General features: G+C 38.7%; 1 protein-coding gene across 6 annotated transcripts in view; it reads left to right on the top strand.

The window, feature by feature from the left end:
- The window catches only part of ZMYM2 (zinc finger MYM-type containing 2), a 92,784-nt gene that overhangs the window by 42,868 nt on the left and 27,782 nt on the right, over positions 1-22,134 (top strand). For 5 of the 6 annotated variants that reach the window (XM_065658108.1, XM_065657838.1, XM_065657924.1 and 2 more), the window contains 5 exons: positions 2,034-2,184; positions 2,959-3,074; positions 8,953-9,069; positions 9,648-9,798; positions 21,571-21,743. In XM_065658108.1, the coding sequence (XP_065514180.1) occupies positions 2,034-2,184; positions 2,959-3,074; positions 8,953-9,069; positions 9,648-9,798; positions 21,571-21,743 (708 nt within the window). The remainder of the gene's footprint in view (positions 1-2,033; positions 2,185-2,958; positions 3,075-8,952; positions 9,070-9,647; positions 9,799-21,570; positions 21,744-22,134) is intronic. The other variant, XM_065658167.1, reaches the window with a different exon arrangement.

The following is a 22,134-nucleotide window of genomic DNA, read 5'->3' as shown; positions in this document are numbered from 1 at the left end:
TATTACAACCTATATTTTCATCTTGCTGTCTCTTGAAGTCATCATGGCCTCAGTTTGATTTTTATTTCAGACCTAGGACTTGTGAAACTTTCACTTACCTGTGCATTGTTTTCTGGTTATATTCGTGAATGCTCTTTGTTAAGCTGTTTGTTGTCACCATATTTGCACCAGTGCTTCTAGATTTACATTTTCGTTTATTCTTCAGGTATCAAGGATATTTGTGCATGCAGATTTTTTTATGCTTGTTATCCATTAAGCTTGTTCCAAGAAGTCCTTTGTAAATTGTGACCCCGTGTATTCTCACTGATAGTATAACTTGAAGTATTCTTGATGCCCTGGTTTTATCTGTTAGCTTGTCAGAGAAGATGAATGTATATTGGGAGAATAGCTCTAACTCATAGAACAGTGTAATTACTGCATTTTGGTCTTGGTACTCACTGTGAATGTTGTGAATATTGTGACTGATTAAAAGGATTATTAGGTGCTGGGTAACATTTTTAAAGGCAAACAAAAAAAAAATGAAATAAGATGGGAAGGAATGATCCTGGAGTTGTATAAAATACTTTAAGTAGGAGCTTGATATCTGGCACATACTACGTTTTGGAGGAAATCCACAGCAAAGGTTACATCAAAGCAGCGCGTGGAACTTGTGAAGTTGTTTGGTATTTTGAAATTTTACTGCTCTCTGCAAGGCGCGACACCCAGTTTGTGGCAGAGACATGTATTTGTGCGGTTTTATGTACATGTTTGTAATATAGAGAAGATGGTACGTGTTATAAAACTGTAAGTTTCATCTCTGGCTGTCTGCAAGACTGAATTTAGCTAGTTCTCAAATGCAGGTAATTGAAGATAGGAAAAGGAAAAATATACACCGAGGCTTCTGTTCCTATGAACAAAGTGAAACACCTATGAAATGTGCTTTGCCTTTCCTTCCCCGTGAGTCCTTAAGAAGGGGGAAAGAGCGAGAGGTAGTGCCAAAATCATTCCTCAGCAGAACGGAAGAAATCTTAAGTGCTTAAGTGTCAATAGGGTATTTTCTAATTCTCGATAAGGAGAGACTCTGTCTGACGGGAGACTTGTTGCTGTTCAGATGAGGAATTCTTTATGATCCCTTTCAAAACCATGACACTATTTCTGTGGGCAGGAAGGGTGTCTAGACACTTTTTTTCTGAAGCTTGCTTGACGTGTTTGCCCAACACTGAAGCATGTAGTACATGTAGCAGATCAGAACTATTGATTTTGTGTGTTGGCTGTGTCATTGGTATTTCTGCTTGGTGTGACTTTTTATAGAACATTTGTTCCCTGCTGTGGAAAACTGTTGATTGACTGACTGCTGTGTTGAGAGATGTCAAAATCGGGTCTGTTATCAGGTTGGAGTCACGGTTCCTCGTTGGATTCAATGCGGAGCACAGGAGCTCTGCAGTGTTTTCCCTGCTTGGAGGACTCAAGAGTTGAAAAGTTAGAGGTTCTCCCAACAGTGCTGTTACAAGAAACTGCTCTGCCTAGCTCACACTTGAAAATATTAAGGATGTTATCATTTGGAGAGTAGAAATGTTTTCAAAGTTTAGCACCATTATCATTAATTTTTGCTGTGCTAGTCTCCTGTTTCATTTTTTACAGCTATTGTCCCATCAACTAGGAGAGGGGAACACAGTTGTCTCAAACTCCCCAGCTCAGCGCAACTTGCTGTATACTCTTAGCACGGTTTGCAGATGGTGGGGTTTGGGATGTTGGGGGTTTTTTTGATTGGTTGGTGGTTTGGTTTTTTTGAAGGATATGTGTGTTGGGTTTTGTCTTCAGACAGAAGTTTAGTTTTAGCCAGCTTACCCCACCAGGAGTAAGAGACCCAACCATAGTGCTGAATGCTCTTGAGAGGATGATCATGAGAGTTAGTACAGGAAGGTTCTAATGGGTGAGCAAATTGCAGAAGTAAATAAGTAAGTTTTCCTCTGTGTTTGTTGCGCCATAATTTAAAACCAAAAGCCAAACATAATTTTAACTAATGCATTGTTTTGCTTTGTTTTATGTTTTAGAAATATGGCAAATTAACATCTTGTACTGGCTGCAGAGCTCAGTGCAAGTTTTTTGACATGACTCAGTGCATAGGACCTAATGGATATATGGAGCCATACTGCTCAACTGCATGCATGAACACACACAAATCAAAATATGCAAAATCACAAAGTAAGTGAAAAGGATGATGGATTTTCATCACTGATAAGAGTAGACTTTTTTTAAAAAAGTTTGAATACTGGGGGTGGGATGTTTAGTTTTAATCTATGCAGATGTAACTTCACAGGTTTTTAAACTATTAAAAACAGAAAGAGTAAGATCAGCTTATCTTCAGCACTAGTAAATGGACCCGTGAGAGGTCATTTTTTTCCACTGGCCTTTTGCTTGATGTCAGAAACAATTTTCAGCTGTCTTAAGGCTTCCAGGGGAAAAATGTTGAGACATAATGTGCTCTGATGTGTCACAGAATGGCAGTGCAATTTTCACGCGTATGAATTCATATTCTTTTGTATGTGATCCAACCCCACCCCATTTAATCTTCTCAAGCAACAATTGGAGAAGGATAGAGTTAGTTATAGTATATGTGGATATTCTCTAGGTAGAATTTTTAATCTGGGTGAAAGGAATTAGTAAATAGCTCAAAAATGTGTGTTCTTCAATGTGCAAAGCAGGTATAGATCTCAACTCAGTGAACTCAAAGTTGAAAATGCTCTAATGAATTTCATAGAAGCAGGTGCTATTTCATATTTAGTGCAGGTCCTTAGTGGAAGAACTCAGCAAAACCTTTGCAATTTCTTTTATGTGACTTGTAGGAGATGACTGGCAAACAGACAAATCTTAGCTTCTTACATTTAAATGGTGGGAAGAGCTGACCTGTAATCCAGTATTTTTTTTTGAGCTACTATTTTGTGATTATTTTGTTTGTAAACTACGTTTTTCTTTTAGGTATGGGAATTATTTGCCACTTTTGTAAACGAAACTCTTTACCTCAGTATCAAGCCACAATGCCTGATGGAAAACTGTACAACTTTTGCAGTTCCAGTTGTGTAGCTAAATTTCAGGTTAGCCGTTGTGTTAAATCTTTTCCTCCCTAAATATTTGTGTACCTGTGTTTGTGTTAAGTATTTGCATATTAAACTAACTTGCTTGTATATACATGTTTGAGTTATAATTAATATAGCAGATGCTTCTGGCTCATAAAAATTTATTTTATCTAAGTGCTGTTTCATGATGCTAATACTGGCTGCTATCTTAAAAAGTTGGATAATAACAACCCATTTCTCTGTGATACCATAAGAAAACACAAAGCAATATCACTGCTCATCTTATTTTTACCAGCCCAGCCTCTTCATGGAGGTGAGCCTGGCTGTTTTGCATTGAAGATCAACAATTTTTGTCTCTTCTATACGAAGTACAGTAACAAAATTCTCATGTGTAATATTGTACTAACAATGGTTTGTCATGGGGAGTAGTGGCTGTCAAAGGTTAGAGCCTAAGCTATTAGTGTGTTTATGGATGAAACTACCTGTTTAAATTATGTCCAAAAAACGGAGTGGTGCAAGACTAATGATCGGCAACTGGAAGAGGCTGCTATGCTTGTTGAAAATGTCGTATTTTTAATATGACTTAACGTCAAAGCATATGTAAAATGTGTTGTAGTGATTAATGTCTACATGATCAAAGAACATTTTTAAAGACAATGTTTCAAATCGTGTATGTAAAAACAGTTTTCCCAGATGTGTGCTGTAGAATTGATAATTACCTCCTCGTGTTGTTGAACAATTACACCCATATATGGTTTTCCCATTTGTCATTAAACTTTGATTTGCTTTCCAGTTGATAGAAAACAGCAATCTCTTAATTTCTTCCTTAATATACCCCGGATAGGACCTCCATCATGGAGCTCTGCTCTGTGCTTCCATCCTAACCTATTTAATAGATGTCTGTCAGTGGAACTGATTAACAAAATAGATGCAGATTGTTAGTATGTAATGACAAATCTGTAATACTTCTTGCAAACTCATTTGGCATCTGTTTTATTCTACATGGCCTTACAATTGATGGGAGCCACAAGAGCTCTCAGAACAAAACCTTTCTGCTATTTGAGTGAGAAAAATAAAGCTAGTGAATGACAAATACAGCCTGGGCCTTCTTGGATTTGGAGATAAGTCAACATTAAGCAATGTTATTGAATGTAACTGCCAGATCAGTTGATGCTGGCTGTGGGTTTCTGATCTGGGACCGTGCTGTTGGTTCTGCTGCAGTTTCAGTGCTACACGTAGATCTGTTGTAGTGGAGTTTAAATAGAGCAGCCATACCGTCTGTGAGTTCTCAGTAGAGACCAAGGAATGGGTGGGTGGGCACTTTCTTACCCTTAGTTTGCTCAAACATCTCTGTCGGATTCTAACTTTCAATTGTTTTCATATATCCACTGTCTAGAATAATAAAATGTATCCACTGTTAGATAAGAGTTAATTGTATGAGAACAGCTCTTTTGTTCTGTTCGTTTAGTATTTAGATGGAAAGGATGGTGTACCACAAAGGGAGTGTTGGACTGTAAATGTTCCCTTGAGGCTTTTTTATGCCTAAGTGACACAGGGCATTGAACCTAAATTGAGAAAATGCTTTAATCCATTCAGTCAATTGCAACGCTTACCACAATGGTCTTTTGAAAAATGGCCGATTTACTATGGTGCTCCATATTTTTCACTATTTTTTTACTAATGTAGAAAATTCTTGGCTTAATTTTCTGGCATCATATTAGTACCTTTTTCTTACTGTTCGTGTTCTTCCTGTACATTTTTCTTTGTTGGGGTTACCCTTCTCAGAAGAGAATAACTGCTGTTTCAGATCTGTGTCTCCCTTCTGCAAAAATTTTAGTCCTTTTGGTTTACAAATGGGTTTGGAATATTTAAATTCCCAATTTGTTTACAGTGCTTTAGGGTGATTTGTCATTTTATCTTATGAATAATCTTTTGGTTTTAGCTAACTGTTTTTTTAATGCATTAAAATATTTGAAAGACTCAGTTGAGCTGCTTGTTGTGAAACTTGTGTCCATATCTATATTCTCTTTCATGTGGACAGCTTGCCAGAGCATTCATCCATGTAAGAAAGAGAGGAAGAGGGAAAATAACCTACTGGATATGTTTTTTGTTTGGTAGTTGGTGACAGAATAGTGTGACTTAGCTTGTCTTCTTTGGTGCTTTGTCTTGCAAGATGTCATTGCAGAGTTAAGGACAGAACTGTTCCAAAGTTGTATTGTTTTAAGACAGTTTTGTTATCACTACCTTTATGGGGTCAGTTGAAGATGCAGCTTTGAACTTGTCTCTTAAGGAAAAAGAAACTGCTTATTTATTTATTGTGGACATGCAGGCTGTAGCGCAAGTGTCTTCCTGAAATTAGCAACTGTATAAGCGTCTTAAAATACAAGCTATCTTGCAAAATATGAGTATATGTAAAGTTTTCAGAAAATTTGTGCTAAAGCAAAAATGGTGGTTTGTTCGTTTTCTTTCTCCGATTTATGGATGTATGTGGAGATTTGTAGGACCAGTATGTGTAAGAATTCTAAGTACAATGTTTTCTGGCAGGTTACTCACTCTGGTTATTCACTGCTGTTGTGTTGTCTTTCACCATCATTATGGTGTCTGTAAGTGTTCTTCATTCTATACCTTACATCTCTCTTGCACACATGCATACGTGTATTTAAAAAATAGAGTATGTTGCAGCGGGAAGTGTGGAGCAAGTTTGGCATGCTTGTCACAAAAATACTTTTCCAAATTTGATGATAATAACTGAGGGTTCCATGCTGAGGCTGGAAGGTTTGTGTGTGTGTGAGTGTAAAGGGAGTGTTTGGTTCCTTCCCCACTTAATTTTGCTTGTGGAACAGTCCTAGCGGATGACCATATGTAAAAGATTCCTTGTATGTGTTTGCTTTTCTTTTTCATGTTTAAGAACAACTTGATTCTTTCAAAGTTATTTTTTTCTCAACTATGAAAAAACCGACCACAGTCTGGCTGCACACTAGCCCTTCCGCGTATAGATTTATATACAGAAACGTGACTCTTTGATTTGCCACAACTTGATTTTGTGGTGAGCAAGGATAACCCCTCTGTCGCTGATGCTGAGCTGGCAGGGGCAGGCCAGAAGCTGTGCGACCACGCTGGTCTTCTCAGAAGAGTCTTAGGCTATGTCTGCCTAAGTAATTCATTAGGAACTTGGCAGCTTAAAGCAGTTTGAGGTGGTTGTTTTGAAGCGTGAAAAGGACTTTACAATGATTTTTCAATCTGCTTGACACTTCCCATGCTCTTGTTGTTCAGGGCAGGCTCAAGAAAATTCAGGTTAAATGTAACTATTTTTTTGACTGAGTTTAAAATACTCAAAAAGACGCACATAAATATATTATTTCAAAGGTGTCTTTGATAAAGCATAGCATCGATAAAACCTTGTTGTTCAGGGTTACCTGTGAAAGATTTTAGTGAATTTATGATATTTTCCTGCATTATTGTTTGTGTGTAATAATGCTTCAAAGTAATTCCTGAGGATATTCTCTGTTCTAAGCATACTGTAAGATAGAGGCAAAGCAAGATGATGAAAATACTACGTGCATGTCATCTTGACTAATTAAAACACAGAAGCAGTCCTTAATTGTAAGCAGGATAATAGAAACTTTAAGGAGGCTTACAAAATCATGTTGTGCTTACTGTTGATTTTACAACCATCTTCTGCTTGGTTTATAGCTTTCAGCAGTATGAATTCAGTTCTTTATGGATTTCTGTGAGGAAGTACTTAGTTGACCTTAGGAGCTTATGATAATAAAACATTGGTTTTGGTTTAGAAGCAGTAATACCGAATAGTTTAGATTTTTTAAATATACAGTTAGATGTAAATATTCTGCAAAACAAGTTGTGATTTTGGACAGTCTCAAACTCTGTTGTTCTCACATCTCTATCTTTCGTTACTGTTCAGTTACCAGCCCCCTAGACTACGTAGGCACTGAATTTCTATCAGAGCAAACAGTTGGGAAAAGAAAGAAAAGAAGCTAATGATGCCATACATCAGAAAACAATAAAAACGTGTTTTACTTTTACCTTGAAACTCTCACAATAGGGTGTTTTGGTCCCATATTTAAAGATAATTACAGACATCAAAATTACAATTGTTTTTCATTTGATGAGCACTTAATATATTTCATCTTCGTTCTTCCCTCTGTTTTCAGTGTTTCTGTACAAGTTGTCACATCTGTTAGTTCTTTAACATTTCTTTCATTCCTGAACTGGAGGTGGTTGGTATATGTGCTTCTTGATTTTTTTTTTTTTTTTTTTTTTTTCCCCCAACCAAAACTTGTAGGATTTTCATTGTGCTTACATGATGGCAGCACGTGTTGAGCAAGGTGTTTGCTTTCTGAGGAAACCTGCAAATGCAGGAATGCACAGATTGGACCTTGATTTCAAAATGCTTTTGTGGCTTCCATGTTATTAGGAGTCTTCAGCTACCTATTTAGAGCAGCCAAAGTCTAGCAAACCTCTCTCAACCACAGGGATGTTTGCTGGATATAGTGAGAAAAATGTGGCAATATACTGTATGTAGGCATCAGACTGTGTTCAAGTTTTTATAGGACCACGGACCATTTGGGTAAAGGTGGCATCATTTCTACTGTATATGGCATCTTGTTTTGAGGTCCTGCCCATAACTGGGAAATGTGCATGACTAAATGTCTGCCAACTCCTGATGCAGAATCAGTCCATCTGCATAAAAAGATACTGATACTAGCTGGCACTCAGCAGTACTGGTCCACTTACGTGAGGGTTTATATCAGTAATCAGTCTCATTACAATTCTTTTTTTTTTTTTTTTTTTTTTTTTTTTTAGTGTAGGTGAACCTTTAGTAACAGGAGAGTCTGAAACAAAATGTCCTGTAACAGAACTGTTTTACATTTTCACTGTTATGAAGTGGAAAGGTAGTAAGAAATCTGTCAGAAGAGAACTTGTCACCTTTAAATGTGTTTGTCTTGTTGCAAACAATGTGGAAAGGTTTGTTGAGAAGTTGGACATAGGGATTAGTCCTGAATTCTTCAAGTGTGTGTAATCACTACTGATTCAGATTTTGTCTTGAATATCGCATGTGTTGCTTGATCTAGGGAGCATGCGAAAGACTGTTCTGTAGGTGTATAAGACCTACTGGAAGACTACAGATACCGTATCATTGGGTTCTCTATTTGCTGATTGCCTCAGAAGTACATCAAGTGAATTACTCAGTTACAGAATTAAATTCTTATACCTACACACACAATCTGGAGTATTTTGGTCAGTCTGAAAACCCTTAATTGTTTAGGGGCTGGCTGTTTGAATTATTGCATCTTCCTGCCATAGTGACTGAGGCCAGCTGGGGCTATTAGCTGGTTTTCTTTTAGCCTGAGTAGATGCAAGGTTTCTCACTGAAGGTCTCTTACTTTAGTATTTGTATTTTCAAGTGGTATGCTTGGGTATGGTGTTGATAATCTGCCTTATTTGAAAATACTTGTTTGTAGGTCTTTGTCTGAACTTCTGTGACAAAAGTAAGTCAAGCTGTGAAACGTGTTTGTCTGAAAATACAAGTTTTGTGATTAACAAGTGTTCAGTGTTGGGAGACTTTTTTTTTTGGCATTTATAATTACCCTTAAATAACAGGCATTAGAAAGGTAAGGTAAAAGAAATGCCTTAACAATGACCTAAAGTAATTACGGTGGAAGCAATGGTAAAGATTTGAGATTGGAAAACCTACGATGATAAGGGAAAAGGAATTAAAGGAAAAGACTAACCTGCTGTGCTTTTGCCAGAAATCCGCCTGAGCTTATAAATAAACTCCCAAATTCTCAAACACTATAGGCTTACTTGATAAAAAAACACATTTTAAAAATAACTTTCTTTTTTAGTGATATGTATATATATTTATGTTTTTCAGACTCTCAGTGTGCAATCTTCAACAAATGGTCAGTTTGTCTCTCCCAGTGATATTCAGTTGAAATGTAATTATTGCAAAAGTTCTTTTTGTTCAAAGCCAGAAATACTGGAATGGGAGGTAAGGGATTTTTTGGTGGCGTTTTCAGAATTATGAAGTGTTTAAAAGTTTAAACTTGTAGCTTCAGTTTTTCTAGATAGCTATTTCATAAGGTATTGAAGCTTAAAAAACTGAGTTAATAAAATCTACTTGGTTCTGTAGAATATCATTAAACTTTGTTATGGATAAAAGCACAAGTCTTTGTTCGTAAATAACAAATAAAAAGGAACTGTGGAATTTAAAGAAAAATGTAATTTCTCAGATCATCTTCAATTATTGTATGACTGCAGATACGATAGACCGTTGTTACACTTTTCTATGAACTGAGAGAAGTATCTGAAGAGGATGTGCTAAGATAGATTAGCATATTTTCTGTTTAGCATTTTCATATGAAAAGGACTATTTGTAGGACTTACTGTTAGCTTGAGAGTTATTAATTTTTAGCATTAGATGTCATACCCTAGTGGAGTTTGCACTTCGGTTTACTTTGCATGTTAAAAGTTGTCGTAATAGCAAACTATTATTTAAATTTACAATCTCCAGATCCTAAGATTTTATCCATTAAACCTATTCATGATACTTTGCAACTTTGCATTTAGAACAAAGTGTATCAGTTCTGCAGCAGAGCATGTTCTGATGATTATAAGAAACTGCACTGCATAGTTACATACTGTGAATACTGTCAAGAGGAGAAAACGCTACATGAGACAGTGAATTTCTCTGGCATCAAAAGACCATTTTGTAGTGAAGGTATGTATGTGTTTGGTTTTTTTCCAAGGTATTTATCATTGTAGTTTTACTGCAATTGACTTACTACATTGATATTTAATGTTAAAATTTAAGGTAACAACTTTTTTTTTTTTGGTACTTGAGGCTGAAACAGAAGTTTCATATTATTATTAATGAAGTGCATGTACCTGTTATTATTAGTGCATGAACCTGTTAATTTATCTGAGCTGCTTTTATGGTCTTTTGAGTTTTTCACCACTTAATCCCGGATAAGGAGGAGTGGGCAACACTCTTCAGTGTGTGTATATAAATACATACACATACATGTGTGTATGCACATGCATATACACATATGCACAAAAAATTTTTTAAATGTATGCGGCAGAGCCTATACCAGCACTAACTGCACTGAGGAATGCCAAGCTTTCTCTTCAATTAGTATTTTCAAAACTTAATACAACAGTGGAAATTCTTTTGCATTGGCTTAGAATGGTTATTCAAGCAATAGCTCTAATGATGCCTGTTGATGTATGTTGATTGCTATCATTGTAATTTTCCTGACTAATGATTTGGATTTTCAAAAAGAAAACAAACTAAGAAGGAGGTATATGGGCATATTTTTCTTTGAGGTTGCATTAAAATATTGGTTATTTCAATAGAAACAGCAAAATACAGTGTTAATAAGAACCTATCCTTTCTACTTCTGGTGAGCTGTTCTTTCATACCGCTATTAATATTTAATCCTGATTGTAGAAGTTTAAGTACAAGCTTGGATGACCTATCTCTGAAGGATATAGGGAATTTTTTTTTTCTTTAGTTATAATATAACACTTTCACTATCATTTGAATAAACCTTGCTGAAGATTCTCTGCTTTCAAGCAGATCAAACAGCAGATGTGCCAGTTTACTTGTAGCAGAGTTGTGTTAACCTGGGGGGGTGGAGTGCGGGGCTGGAAGCAGTTTTCCCTCCACGCCCTTCCCTTAGAGCTCTGGACTCTGCAATCTTTTGTGTCTGATGAATGGACCGTGGTGGCTTAAATTTCTTTGCCATCATTACTTTCTTCCGTTCTGGAAGGCAGAGTGATAGCTGGAGAGGAAAAAGGACAAGGCAAGACCCAGTTTTACAGTGTATCATTGCGGTGCTCAATAACATCTAGTTAGAAGTTGTTTCTTTGAATAAACAATGCCACAGAATATATTTGAAGACGAGCAAACTTTTTTGGCCTGGAGATTACAGTATATGCTGGTATTACTGTGAATACTTAAAACTCCCTCCTTTTAAAGTCTGTTGGCTGTCACAAATCAGTAAGATTCATAATGTGTACTATGTCATATTTCTACTACTGTAGATATATTTCTGTATGAGAAGGCTTGAAATAAGTGAGGACTTGTATATCCTATTGGAAAACTTAAGGAAAGAAAGAAATGAAAGCATGCTCTCCTGCATGAATACAGTTACTAAATGGGGGGGAATACATTGCTGGATATCTTAGTGCAGGTCCTGAGTTCGCATGTATTGGACTGCCAGCTTGAGAGCACAGATGATCTTTATGAGGATGAATATGCCAAATGTTACCATTAAAACAAAGCTTATTGGCTTACTGAGAGGATCTGAACCACTGAGTAACAGAGAGAAGGTAGCCAAAAGCACCATTAAGTAGAATGTAACTTGAATAAATATATGGCACACATCTGCTACCTGTAGCTTAGGTCTACTTCGTGATGCATATGAAAAAAGCTTATCTGTGTTACCTGATGAAAAGAAACTTCTGATCTGGATGGAAGCCCTGTAGAAACACCCCAGGCCCTGTGTATTTTCAAGGAAAACAGACAATTTTCATTGATTGCTGCAGAAATAGTGGAATCCAAGAGTTAACAGTGTTTGAATGTGATGTGGGGAGAAAAGGGCCAGGTCTTTAGACAGAGTGAAGGTCAACAAATAGAAGTTCCATCATCAGTGGTGATGGATTTCTCTCTTACTCCCTCTCCATGAACCCAAACACCACCAGTTTTTCCTTGATGTCATAGCCTTTTTCCAGAAATATGTCTGACTGTTTGTAAAGTAGAAAAACTAGTAGATGAACAAAATAAACTTGTTGGATCTGGAGGCCATGCTGGTTTTGGTATTGCAAAGTGTTTAAGAAACTTCACCAACTTAGATTATTTTGTTGAGCATACAATTATTCTTCACCAGAAGACAGTGTATTATGATTTGAGAAAAAATAACCTAAGGTGCTCAGTCACAAAGGTTATTGGCATTTTTGGAAAAAATTGAAGGGAACATAGTGGAAAATCTCAGGTGTGTATTCCTAAGAGACGACTCGTAGCTAAAACGTCCAACAAGTATTGAAATTTCTGCAGAAGTGCTTATTTGTTCATCTTCAAGGAAACTGTTGGGAAAGTGTATATAAGATCAACCACAAATACCCCTTGACTGCTTATGCCTGCCTAGCTGGAGTACTGAAGATGTCATCATTCCTTTGCTCATATTCTTCATACCTGAGGCTTTTTTACACGTGCACATACATATGTATTTACACACAAAACCTGGCACCCACATTAAAGTCTCTGGGATCAGTATTTCTGGGCAGTTTCATTCCAACTCTGTTTATTTATGTTTCTCTTGATATATTTAAAAATGTGCAGTTACCGGCTGAAACTTCCATTGCAATAAGAAGTAATTAGAACTGACCTGTCATTCATGTGAAAGATGGTTTTCAGTTCTTTCATGGAGTACAGTGTGCTTTTTCTGTTTCATTCCAAAACTCAGATGCTATGTGGAGGACGAACAACATGAACAGGCTAGTTGAAAGAGTTTAATTTGTTCCCCTGGTTTTGAGGCTTTGGAAATTAAACTGTCCTGGTGTTTTGCCACTAGCGTGTCTCATTCCAAAGTACCAGTATCTAAATTAAATAAAATATATATTGTATGTGCTAAAGCGAGAAGATCAGAGCTGCTTGTTGATTTTTATATACGTGCAGTTGCATGAGTGACAATTGAAGATAGGCCGTGCAAGTTTTTAATCCTGAGGAAATCTTCAAGTTACTGATTTTGGGTTGGTGGGGTATTGTGGTTTTTTCGTTGGTTGGGTTTTTTTGTTGGTTGGTTGATTTGGGGGGGGGTTTTTGGTTTATTTTTCGTGGGGTTTTTTGTTTCTTTGGTTGTGGTTTTTTAGTGTATATCACTTCTGAGGGTATAGAAGAACAAATCAGTCTTTGTCAATCCAGCAATGGAACTATTTTATGATGAGTATCACCATAACTCTTTTACTAGTAGACTTCTTTTGCATTTAATTCGTCTTTTTAATACAACAAAGTGTTATGATTTATATAAGACAAGCTTTGTAATAATTTTATAATGTAAATTCTAATAACACTGATTCATGTCCAGTAGTCTACTTCTCGGAATGAGGAGGTCAGTAAGCTGTTAAGTACCTCAGTTATCTGATGCTTGGGCGTTCCTTTCAAATGGGTAATACAGATAAAGGACAGCTCTGACACCAGCATCTGTGCTGTCATCTTGATAGTATGCTAATGAGTTTCTGGGGATTATGGAATCTGCAAATTAAACTGAATGTAGACAGCTGTGATCACAGAATCACAGAATGTTAGGGATTGGAAAGGACCTCAAAAGATCATCTAGTCCGATCCCCCAGCCGGAGCAGGAACACCCAGATGAGGTTACACAGGAAGGCGTCCAGGCGGTTTTGAATGTCTCCAGAGAAGGAGACTCCACAACCTCCCTGGGCAGCCTGTTCCAGTGTCTGCCACCCTCACTGAGAAGTTTCTTCTCAAATTTAAGTGGAACCTCTTGTGTTCCAGTTTGGACCCATTACCCCTTGTCTTACCATTGGATATTTCATCTAAGTAGAGATAACCCCTTTTGCAATATTGTAGAGCAGACAAGTGGAACAAGAAATTCAGGAAATTAAGTGGTTTTGGAACAGAGTATGTCTAGAAAAGACAATAGAATCATTTAGGTTGGAAAAAGACATTTAAGACCATCAAGTCCAACCGTTAACCTAGCACTGACAAGTCTACCACTAAACCATGTCTGTAAGAACCTCATCTATACGTCTTTTAATCACCTCCAGGCATGGTGGCTCAACCACTTCCCTGGGCAGCCTGTTCCAATGCCTGACAACCCTTTCTGTGAAAAATTTTTCCTAATATCCAATCTAAACCTTCCCTGGCACAACTTGGTCATTTCCTCTTGTCCTATCACTTGTTACTTGGGAGAAGAGACCAACACCCTCCATGCTACGACCTCCTTTCAGGTAGTTGCAGACAGTGATAAGGTCTCCCCTCAGCCGCCTTTTCTCCAGGATAAACAGCCCCAGTTCCCTCAGCCACTCCTTGTAAGATTTGTGCTCCAGACCCCTCACCAGCTTCGTTGCCCTTCTCTGAACTCTCTCCAGCAACTTGATGTCTTTCCTGTGGTGAGGGGCCCAAAACTGAACACAGGATTTGAGGTGCGGCCTCACCAGCACCGAGTACAAGGGGACGATCACTGCCCTGGTCCTGCTGGCCACACTATTCCTGATACAAGCCAGGATGCTGTTGGCCTTTTTGGCCACCTGGGCGCACTGCTGGCTCACGTTCAGTCAGCTGTCGATCAACACCCCCAGATCCTTTTCCACCGGGCAGCTTTCCAGCCACTCTTCCCTGAGCCTGTAGCGCTGCCTGGGGTTGTTGTGACCCAAGTGCAGGACCTGGCACTTGGCCTTGTTGAACCTCATACAATTGGCCTCAGCCCAACGATCCAGCCGGTCCAGATCCCTCTGCAGAACCTTCCTACCCTCCAGCAGATCAACACTCCCACCCAACTTGGTGTCATCTGCAAACTTACTGAAGGTGCACTCAATCCTCTCCTCCCGATCATTGAGCAAGAGATTAAACAGAACTGGCCCCAGCACTCTTCCCTGGGGAACACCACTCGTGACCGGCCACCAACTGGATTTGACTCCATTCACCACAACTCTCTGGGCCTGGCCATCTAGCCAGTTCTTTACCCAGTGAAGAGTACACCTGTCCAAGCCATGAGCTGCCAGCTTCTCCAGGAGAATGCTGTGGGAAATAGCGTCAAAGGCTTTACTAAAGCCCAGACAGACAACGTCCATAACCTTTCCCTCATCCACTCCGCGGGTCACCTTGTCACAGAAGGGGATCTAGTCAATCAGGATCTGCCTTTCGTAAACCCATGCTGACTGGGCCTGATCCCCTGGTTGTCCTGTATGTGCTGTGTGATGGCACTCAGGATGATCTGCTCCATAACCTTCCCCTGCACCAAGGTCACACTGACAGGCCTGTAGTTCCCCAGATCCTCTTTCTTGTAGATGAGCGTCACATTTGCTAATTTGCAGTCAACTGGGACCTCCCCAGTTGGCCAGGACTGCTGATAAAGAATTGAAACTGGCTTGGTGAGCACCTCTGCCAGCTCCCTCAGTACCCTTTGGTGCATCCCATCTGGCCCCATAGACTTGTGTGTGTCTAAGTGGTATAGCAGGTCACTAGCCATTTCCTCTTGGATTATTTGGGCTTTGTTCTGCTCCCTGTTTTCCAGCTCAGGGGGCTGGATACCCAGAGGAAACTGATATTACTGTTAAAGACTGAGGCAAAGAAGGTATTAAGTACCTCAACCTTTTCTTCATCCTTTGTCACTATGTTTCCCTGCACATCCTATAAAGGATGGAGATTGTCCTTAGCCCTCCTTTAGTTCCTAGTGTACGTACAGAAACATTTTTATGTTGTCTTTTACAGTAGTAGCCAGATTCGGCTCTCGTTCGGCTTTGGCCCTTTTAATTTTCTCCATGCATAACTTTGCGACATCTTTGTAGTTCTCCTGACCTGCCTGCCCCATCCTGCAGATGTCATAAATTTTGCTTTTATTCCTGAGTTGCAGCCAAAGCTCTCTTCAGCCAGGCGAGTCTTCTTCCCCACCAGCTTGTCTTTCAGCACACGGGGACAGCCTGCTCCTGCACCTCTCAGATTTCCTTCTTGAAGAGAGACCAGCCTTCCTGGGCTCCTTTGCCCTTCAGAGCTGCCTCTCAAGGGACTCTGTCAACCAGACTTCTAAGCAGACCAAAGTCTGCCCTCCAAGGTAGCGGTTCTGCTGGTCCCCCTCCTTACTTCTCCAGAAATGAAAAACTCTATAATTTAATGATCCCTGTGCCCAAGACAGTGTCCAACCATCACACCACTCACAAGTCCTTCTTTGTTCACAAACAACAGGTCCAGCGTGGCACCTTCCCTAGTAGGCTCACTGACCAGCTGTGTCAGGAAGTTGTATTCCATGCACACCAGGAGCCTCCTAGACTGTTTCCTCTCTGCTGTGTTGTATTTCCAGCAGACATCTGGTAAGTTGAAGTCCCCCATGAGAACAAGGGCTAGCAATCATGAGGCTTCTCCCAGCTGCATCTAGAATTTTATCTGCCTCTTTGTCCTGGTTGGGTTGTCTGTAACAGGTTCCCGCCATCTTATCTGCCTTTTTTGCCTTCCCTCTGATTCTTACCCATAAACACTCGACCCTGTTACCATCATCAAGCTCTGAACAGTCAAAATGCTCCTTAACATACAGGGCTACCCTGCCGCTTCTTCACTTAACAGGCTCCCTCACTGCAGAAGTACCAAGTGAAGGCTCTTGGCGATGCTGAAGGAAAGCAAAGATCCGTGACTTCCAGACAAACGCACATGGAAGAGCCGGAGACTCAGTTCTTGTGGTATTCCACAACTAGGAATGTGTAGATCTAGTTTCCAGTTAGTGCTTGTCAGATGCATATCTTCTGGAATGACTTGAAAAGTTTGACTTGTTAACCTGGGTTTTGATACTTCTGGCAGCGTTCTTGTAGTTGAAAATGTCAAAAGATAATGTCTTCCTCAGCACAGTTTTATATGTTTATCTTCCATCTATCTATAGAGGGAGAATATTGATACTGTTAAGTAACATCATTTGAACTTAAATTTGCATACAGGTTGTGCCGAATCTTGAAATTGTTTTTGTTCACGGAAAGCTAATTTCTAACATGGTAAAGACTATCAAGTGAAACCCTGTGCGTTATTTGATCACAGTGATCCTTGTTAAATTTGTGTTCTTTGGTGTTAATTCCACTGTTGTGTCTTTGAAGAGGTTTGAGACAATTTTTTAAGCAAAGACATTGTTGGCTATTGCAGGTAAGGGATTATGACAATTTCAGGTGCTGAGATTAAGAGCACAAGAAAAAAGTTTATAAAGATGCTTTTTATTAATCTGAAAGAATAATTAACTTGAAAAAATTTAAGGACAAGCAGAAACCGAGTAAGTGCATGGGAATAGGAGGGAAGAGAAAGGAAAGAGCTAGTATCACAGAATCACAGAATGTTAGGGATTGGAAGGGACCTCAAAAGATCATCCAGTCCAATCCCCCTGCCGGAGCAGGAACACCCAGATGAGGTTACACAGGAAGGCGTCCAGGAGGGTTTTGAATATCTCCAGAGAAGGAGAGTCCACAACCTCCCTGGGCAGCCTGTTCCAGTGTCTGTCACCCTCACTGAGAAGAAGTTTCTTCTCATATTTAAGTGAAACCTTCTATGTTCCAGTTTGCACCCATATTAGTATCCCCGTATCAGAAAATATCAGGATAAACAGAGGATGTATAGAAGTTGAGTTAAATAATAATAACAGGTTCTTAAGCAGAAGACAAGGAAAGAAGCAGGATACACAGCCTCTCTGTTACTCAAAGAGGATGGGGCCTGTTTTGATGGTAATCTAAGCAAGACCCAAAATTGGATACTTTCCATGTTTCCCTAAGGATAGTGATGTTTACTGTGAAGCCAGAGACACTGGATATAGGAATGTGGAAGAGGTGGCTGTTGCATTCAAATGAGTGCAGAGGGAGGCAACAAAAGGCAGCAGAGAGATGTGGATGGAACATAACTCCACAAATTTTCAACACGTAGCTTGTAATGCTATGGGCTTCGTGATACTACAGCCTTGTGATATGACAGGCCTGCTGTTATTCTTCTCTAGATGAAGTTGCTAAAGGATAACAGTTGAAGTTATTGAGAGAAGAGCAAGTCTTGTATGTAGCTTGAAGGAAGAGAAAGGTAGTCTAACAAGTACAGCCTTTCAGAGGTAAAAAACTGATCATTTTTAGGATGGAACAATTGAGTTCTGTGAAATATGTTTGTCGCAGGGGGAGTCGAGTGCATCTGCCACAATGTTATACTCTGTGGTAAAAAAGAGTCTGGCATTGAGGACTTGGGAAGTGTTTTTAGATCAGCATTCTTTTTTCACAGCTGCTTGATGTGTCAATGTACTGAACATACCACAATTCAGATAGATACTGCTGGTGGAATAGGATCAGGTTCTTAGTGGTTTGCTTGCACCAAGTCTGCAGACAGCCAAGTGAAGCGCATTTCCTACCGTGGGTCGCTCTGCAGGGCTGGACCTGGCAGTTCTTGGGACTGCCGAGAGAAGGGAAACTCGCTTGACCTGGAACATGCCTGAAATAAAGGTCTGGAGGAACTGCTCCCATGTTGTCCTGTCAGAACACCTCTGTTGCATTTGTTCAGATGCTTATCCTCTCTCTACAGTTCATGTGGGAAACCAGAGTTCAGGGCTGTTGGAAGGAGTTGGTTTTTGTGTTGGGTTTTGCCTGGAAACCAGAGTTCTAGTAGCATAACTAAGGATATGTTACAATGATTTAACAAGTACTCAGCCACTTGTCTTTTTTCCTGGTTCAAATTTTGAGTTGAGATACATTGTCTGAAAATGTTTCTTAATGGTCTTTCCAAGACAATTGACTTGCAGGTTGGTCTGCTGTTAGAACTTTGCTAAAGAACATAATTGCTTACCTGTGTAGCTTGAACCAAATGACCTGCACTTACATTTTTCTTTGAATTTATCAAGAGTTACTTTCTCGTAGAATCACTTCAAAGCACTAGAAATTTTCTTCTGGTCACACTGTAACTTGTGTGTCTGGTGTTATAGGAGAAATCCCAAAGAGCTTAGGATTTTACTTGTATATTTTTGAACAAAATGTTAGGGCTGTCAGCTGTTTGTATTAGGCAGCGCTTATACTCATGAACCCCAAGTCCCTGAGGGAGTTAGACTGGGCAAACCCTCAGGATTTTAGTGTTGATATTGGAAAGATCAGACAACCAGTGCTTTTTGTACTACTCATGCACAATGTACTGTCAGTTAAAGCCCACTTCTTGTCACATCCGCAAAGCCAGCATAGATGGTACTGCTCTGTTGATTCAGGATTTACATTATTAACCGTGAAGAGCAAATTATTTGAGCTCAGAATGTGTTTTGCTAGAGGTAAATACCTTTTCCATACTTCAAAGGAAATCTCACTATCCCAGTCAAAGCTATAGCATTAGAATAAGAAGTTATATCCTGGATATGCACAGAGTACCAAGGACCTAATTAAAATACATCCTGTAAAAAGAAAGGTATTTTGTTTTCGCTTTGTCTGAAGTGACAAGATACTGAAGCAGCCAAATGTTCTCTGGTCAGGTGGATTAAGTTACATATTACAAACACATAAAAAAGTATCAGACAAATATGAAGAACTTTTCTCATGATGATGTAGAAAGAGAAGCCTGTACTTCCATTTAGAAGTCTTCAGGGTTGTAACTATCTTCTGTCAACATCTAAAGTTTTATAAAGATGGATTTTCTGTCTTCTGTAGAGGCCTTCTTCAGCAAGAAGCCTTGCAGTCAGTGATCTGTTAAAAAAGTAGATGTTCTTCAGGCATTTAGTCTTAAGGGCTGGAATTTTGGACTTTTTGTTTCCCTTTGCTTAATGTTCACTGCTTATTATTTTCCATGAGCCACAGAGAAGTGGGAGATGTTTGACTGTAGGATGGAAAATTTCTTACTTGATAACTTTTTTTAATGCAACAGCAGTATCTTCTTCAATTTTACTTCTATAGTTTAGCAGTCAAGAAAAATGTCAGTTTTGCCCATTCCTTTTTGTAGATTGTTTAGCCAGGTGCACGTAGCTTACCTGGTTGGTAGTAGAGCACTTCCACTGGTCTGTGGTCTTGAAAGGTTGATGCAGCACTGAGTGGCTCTTCTAAGGCACAGCCAAAGAGGAGGGTACATTGTGGTGCTGAGCTGTCTCTGAATTGTAAAGTAGTGGGAACAATCTGATACCCTGTACAGTAATGAGAGATACAGACAGCAGGAAAAAATACTGGCAAGAAATTTTCAGTGCTTTAATGAATACTTTTAATTAATAGCTTGCACACGCTGCTGTCTTCAGGATTGTTATTTCTTTCAGAGCAGTGTATTTAACATCCAAACCAGTTGCACTGTAAGGACGATTGCTTGAGTTGGCACTTCCATTCTCTTAGTAATTTTTAAAATTTTCTTGTCAATCAGATATATAACTAAAAAAACCACCCCAGTTTAGAAGAGTTATTCCCTACAGTATCTGATTTGTACGATATTTTATAATTGTCTTCTTTAGACATTGCTAGCAAATTTAATTCGTTAGCAAACCTTATAGCATCACAAGTGAAAGCTCTTGCTTTTGGAAGATGCTGTCTGCTGCAGCTTCCACGTGCATTCTTGTGCTTGTTGTTATTTTTAAATAGTATCTCAGTTTTACACATGTGAAATTCTACCCTAATAGCAGCACAACTCATTTAATTGGATTTACTGAATACCTTATAATTATAGTATTTTTGTATTCTATGTGCCAGAGGAAGTGCAGCATCTATGTTACATATTAAGTTTCATAACTGTGTTAGACTATATATCACCGAGCAGCGTAGGCACTTGGAAGAGTTGAGTTCTGGTCTTGGTGGTGCTGTGATATGTGGGAGATCATAAAAACAGGCGCAGTACCTTAGATTGAAGGTCTCTGTAGATGTTCTTTCATCCCTCCAGTGCTTAAAACAGACAGTTACTTCATCTTCTCATACTGTTCTCTTCTGTAAAATCAGCACAATTACAGAGATACATGGTAGTTTAAATACATTTTGTTCTCAAAATAGCCTATGTAATAGCTACAGCATTCGTATTTTAATGCATTTATTGTGTTAGAAAATCTTTTCTAATTTGCTTGAGGGAAGATCAGATTATTGAAGAATATAGCTCTCATTATGGCAACCTTGAAATTATGACTGCATAGCAAATGCAAAAAACCCCCAAACCTGATGTGAAAAGAAAAAATTCATTGAATACAAATCCTACACAAAATTCACATGTAAACTCGAACATTGCATAATTATCCTCAGTACTGATCATTGCTTACTTTATAGTTATATCTTTTAAGAAACTCTTCATTTCTTAGGTCATCTTGTACGTTAGTGTTCTTAAAAATTAATGAGTTGTCTGAAGTGGTTTGTTGTATTAATATGAATGAAAGTAGTAATAGAAATAAGGTGATCCTTGAAGACAGGTGTATTGTTTTAGTGGCTAGTGTTGTCTAGCATAAAATATCTTCTCATCATTGTCTGGATATCTAGCGTTCTGAGGATAGGTCACTGAGCAATGTAATTCCAAGTCAATGCTTTTGCATGGGTCTATATGAAAAGAAAATTATGTATTTTTTCTGATTGTTTATTCAGGGTTTTGATAAGCACAGATTCAAGCATAATGTTTTGAAAAAGTTGTAGATTTGTGCAGCAAAAGGTATTCAGGTAAAAATGTCTTGAAATATAGTCCATTATGTGACCTGAATTTGGCTGAAGCCCCAATTGTTAGCTGTTGTTTATTAATTTAATTTTCAATATTTAATCTTAACTGTGCTATCTCTCTGTAAAAATTACTTTGTTCCTAATGTTTAAAATCTGTTTCCAGGCTGCAAGCTGCTTTATAAACAAGACTTTGCAAGACGGTTAGGACTGAGATGTGTTACTTGTAATTACTGCTCACAGCTGTGCAAAAAGGGAGCAACTAAGGAACTTGATGGTGTAGTGAGAGATTTCTGCAGTGAAGAGTGCTGTAAAAAATTTCAGGACTGGTACTACAAGGCAAGTAACTCAGAATTTTTGACGAGAGCTCCACAGTTAAAAAAACCAAAAATGCACATGTGAGGATGTCTCAAGGACTGTGCAGCAAATATGGCTTACTTCAGCAAAGCATTTGCTACACAATAAGCAAATCCTTCATCACTTGAATTTTCTTAGAGCAGCATTTCTACCATCTGATTTTATTAATTCATTTGGCAAGGAAATCACAGAAAAACAAGAAATTACCATGTATATTTGTTATTTTACAATTCCATTTTTTTTCCTCAATTGATGCCATATTTTTCTTGTCAAAACTTCTTAAATGGGTATTCAGAATGTTGAAAACACTGTTAATAGCAACTGAATGAAGCCTTGAGTTGACTGATGATAAACTAGGTTAGCAGAGTCTTTC

Source organism: Caloenas nicobarica, chromosome 1, assembly GCF_036013445.1.
Source record: "Caloenas nicobarica isolate bCalNic1 chromosome 1, bCalNic1.hap1, whole genome shotgun sequence".
Classification (NCBI taxonomy): domain Eukaryota; kingdom Metazoa; phylum Chordata; class Aves; order Columbiformes; family Columbidae; genus Caloenas; species Caloenas nicobarica.
The sequence above is the reverse complement of the archived record's forward strand: the minus strand, read 5'-3'. Positions and strand labels throughout refer to the sequence as shown.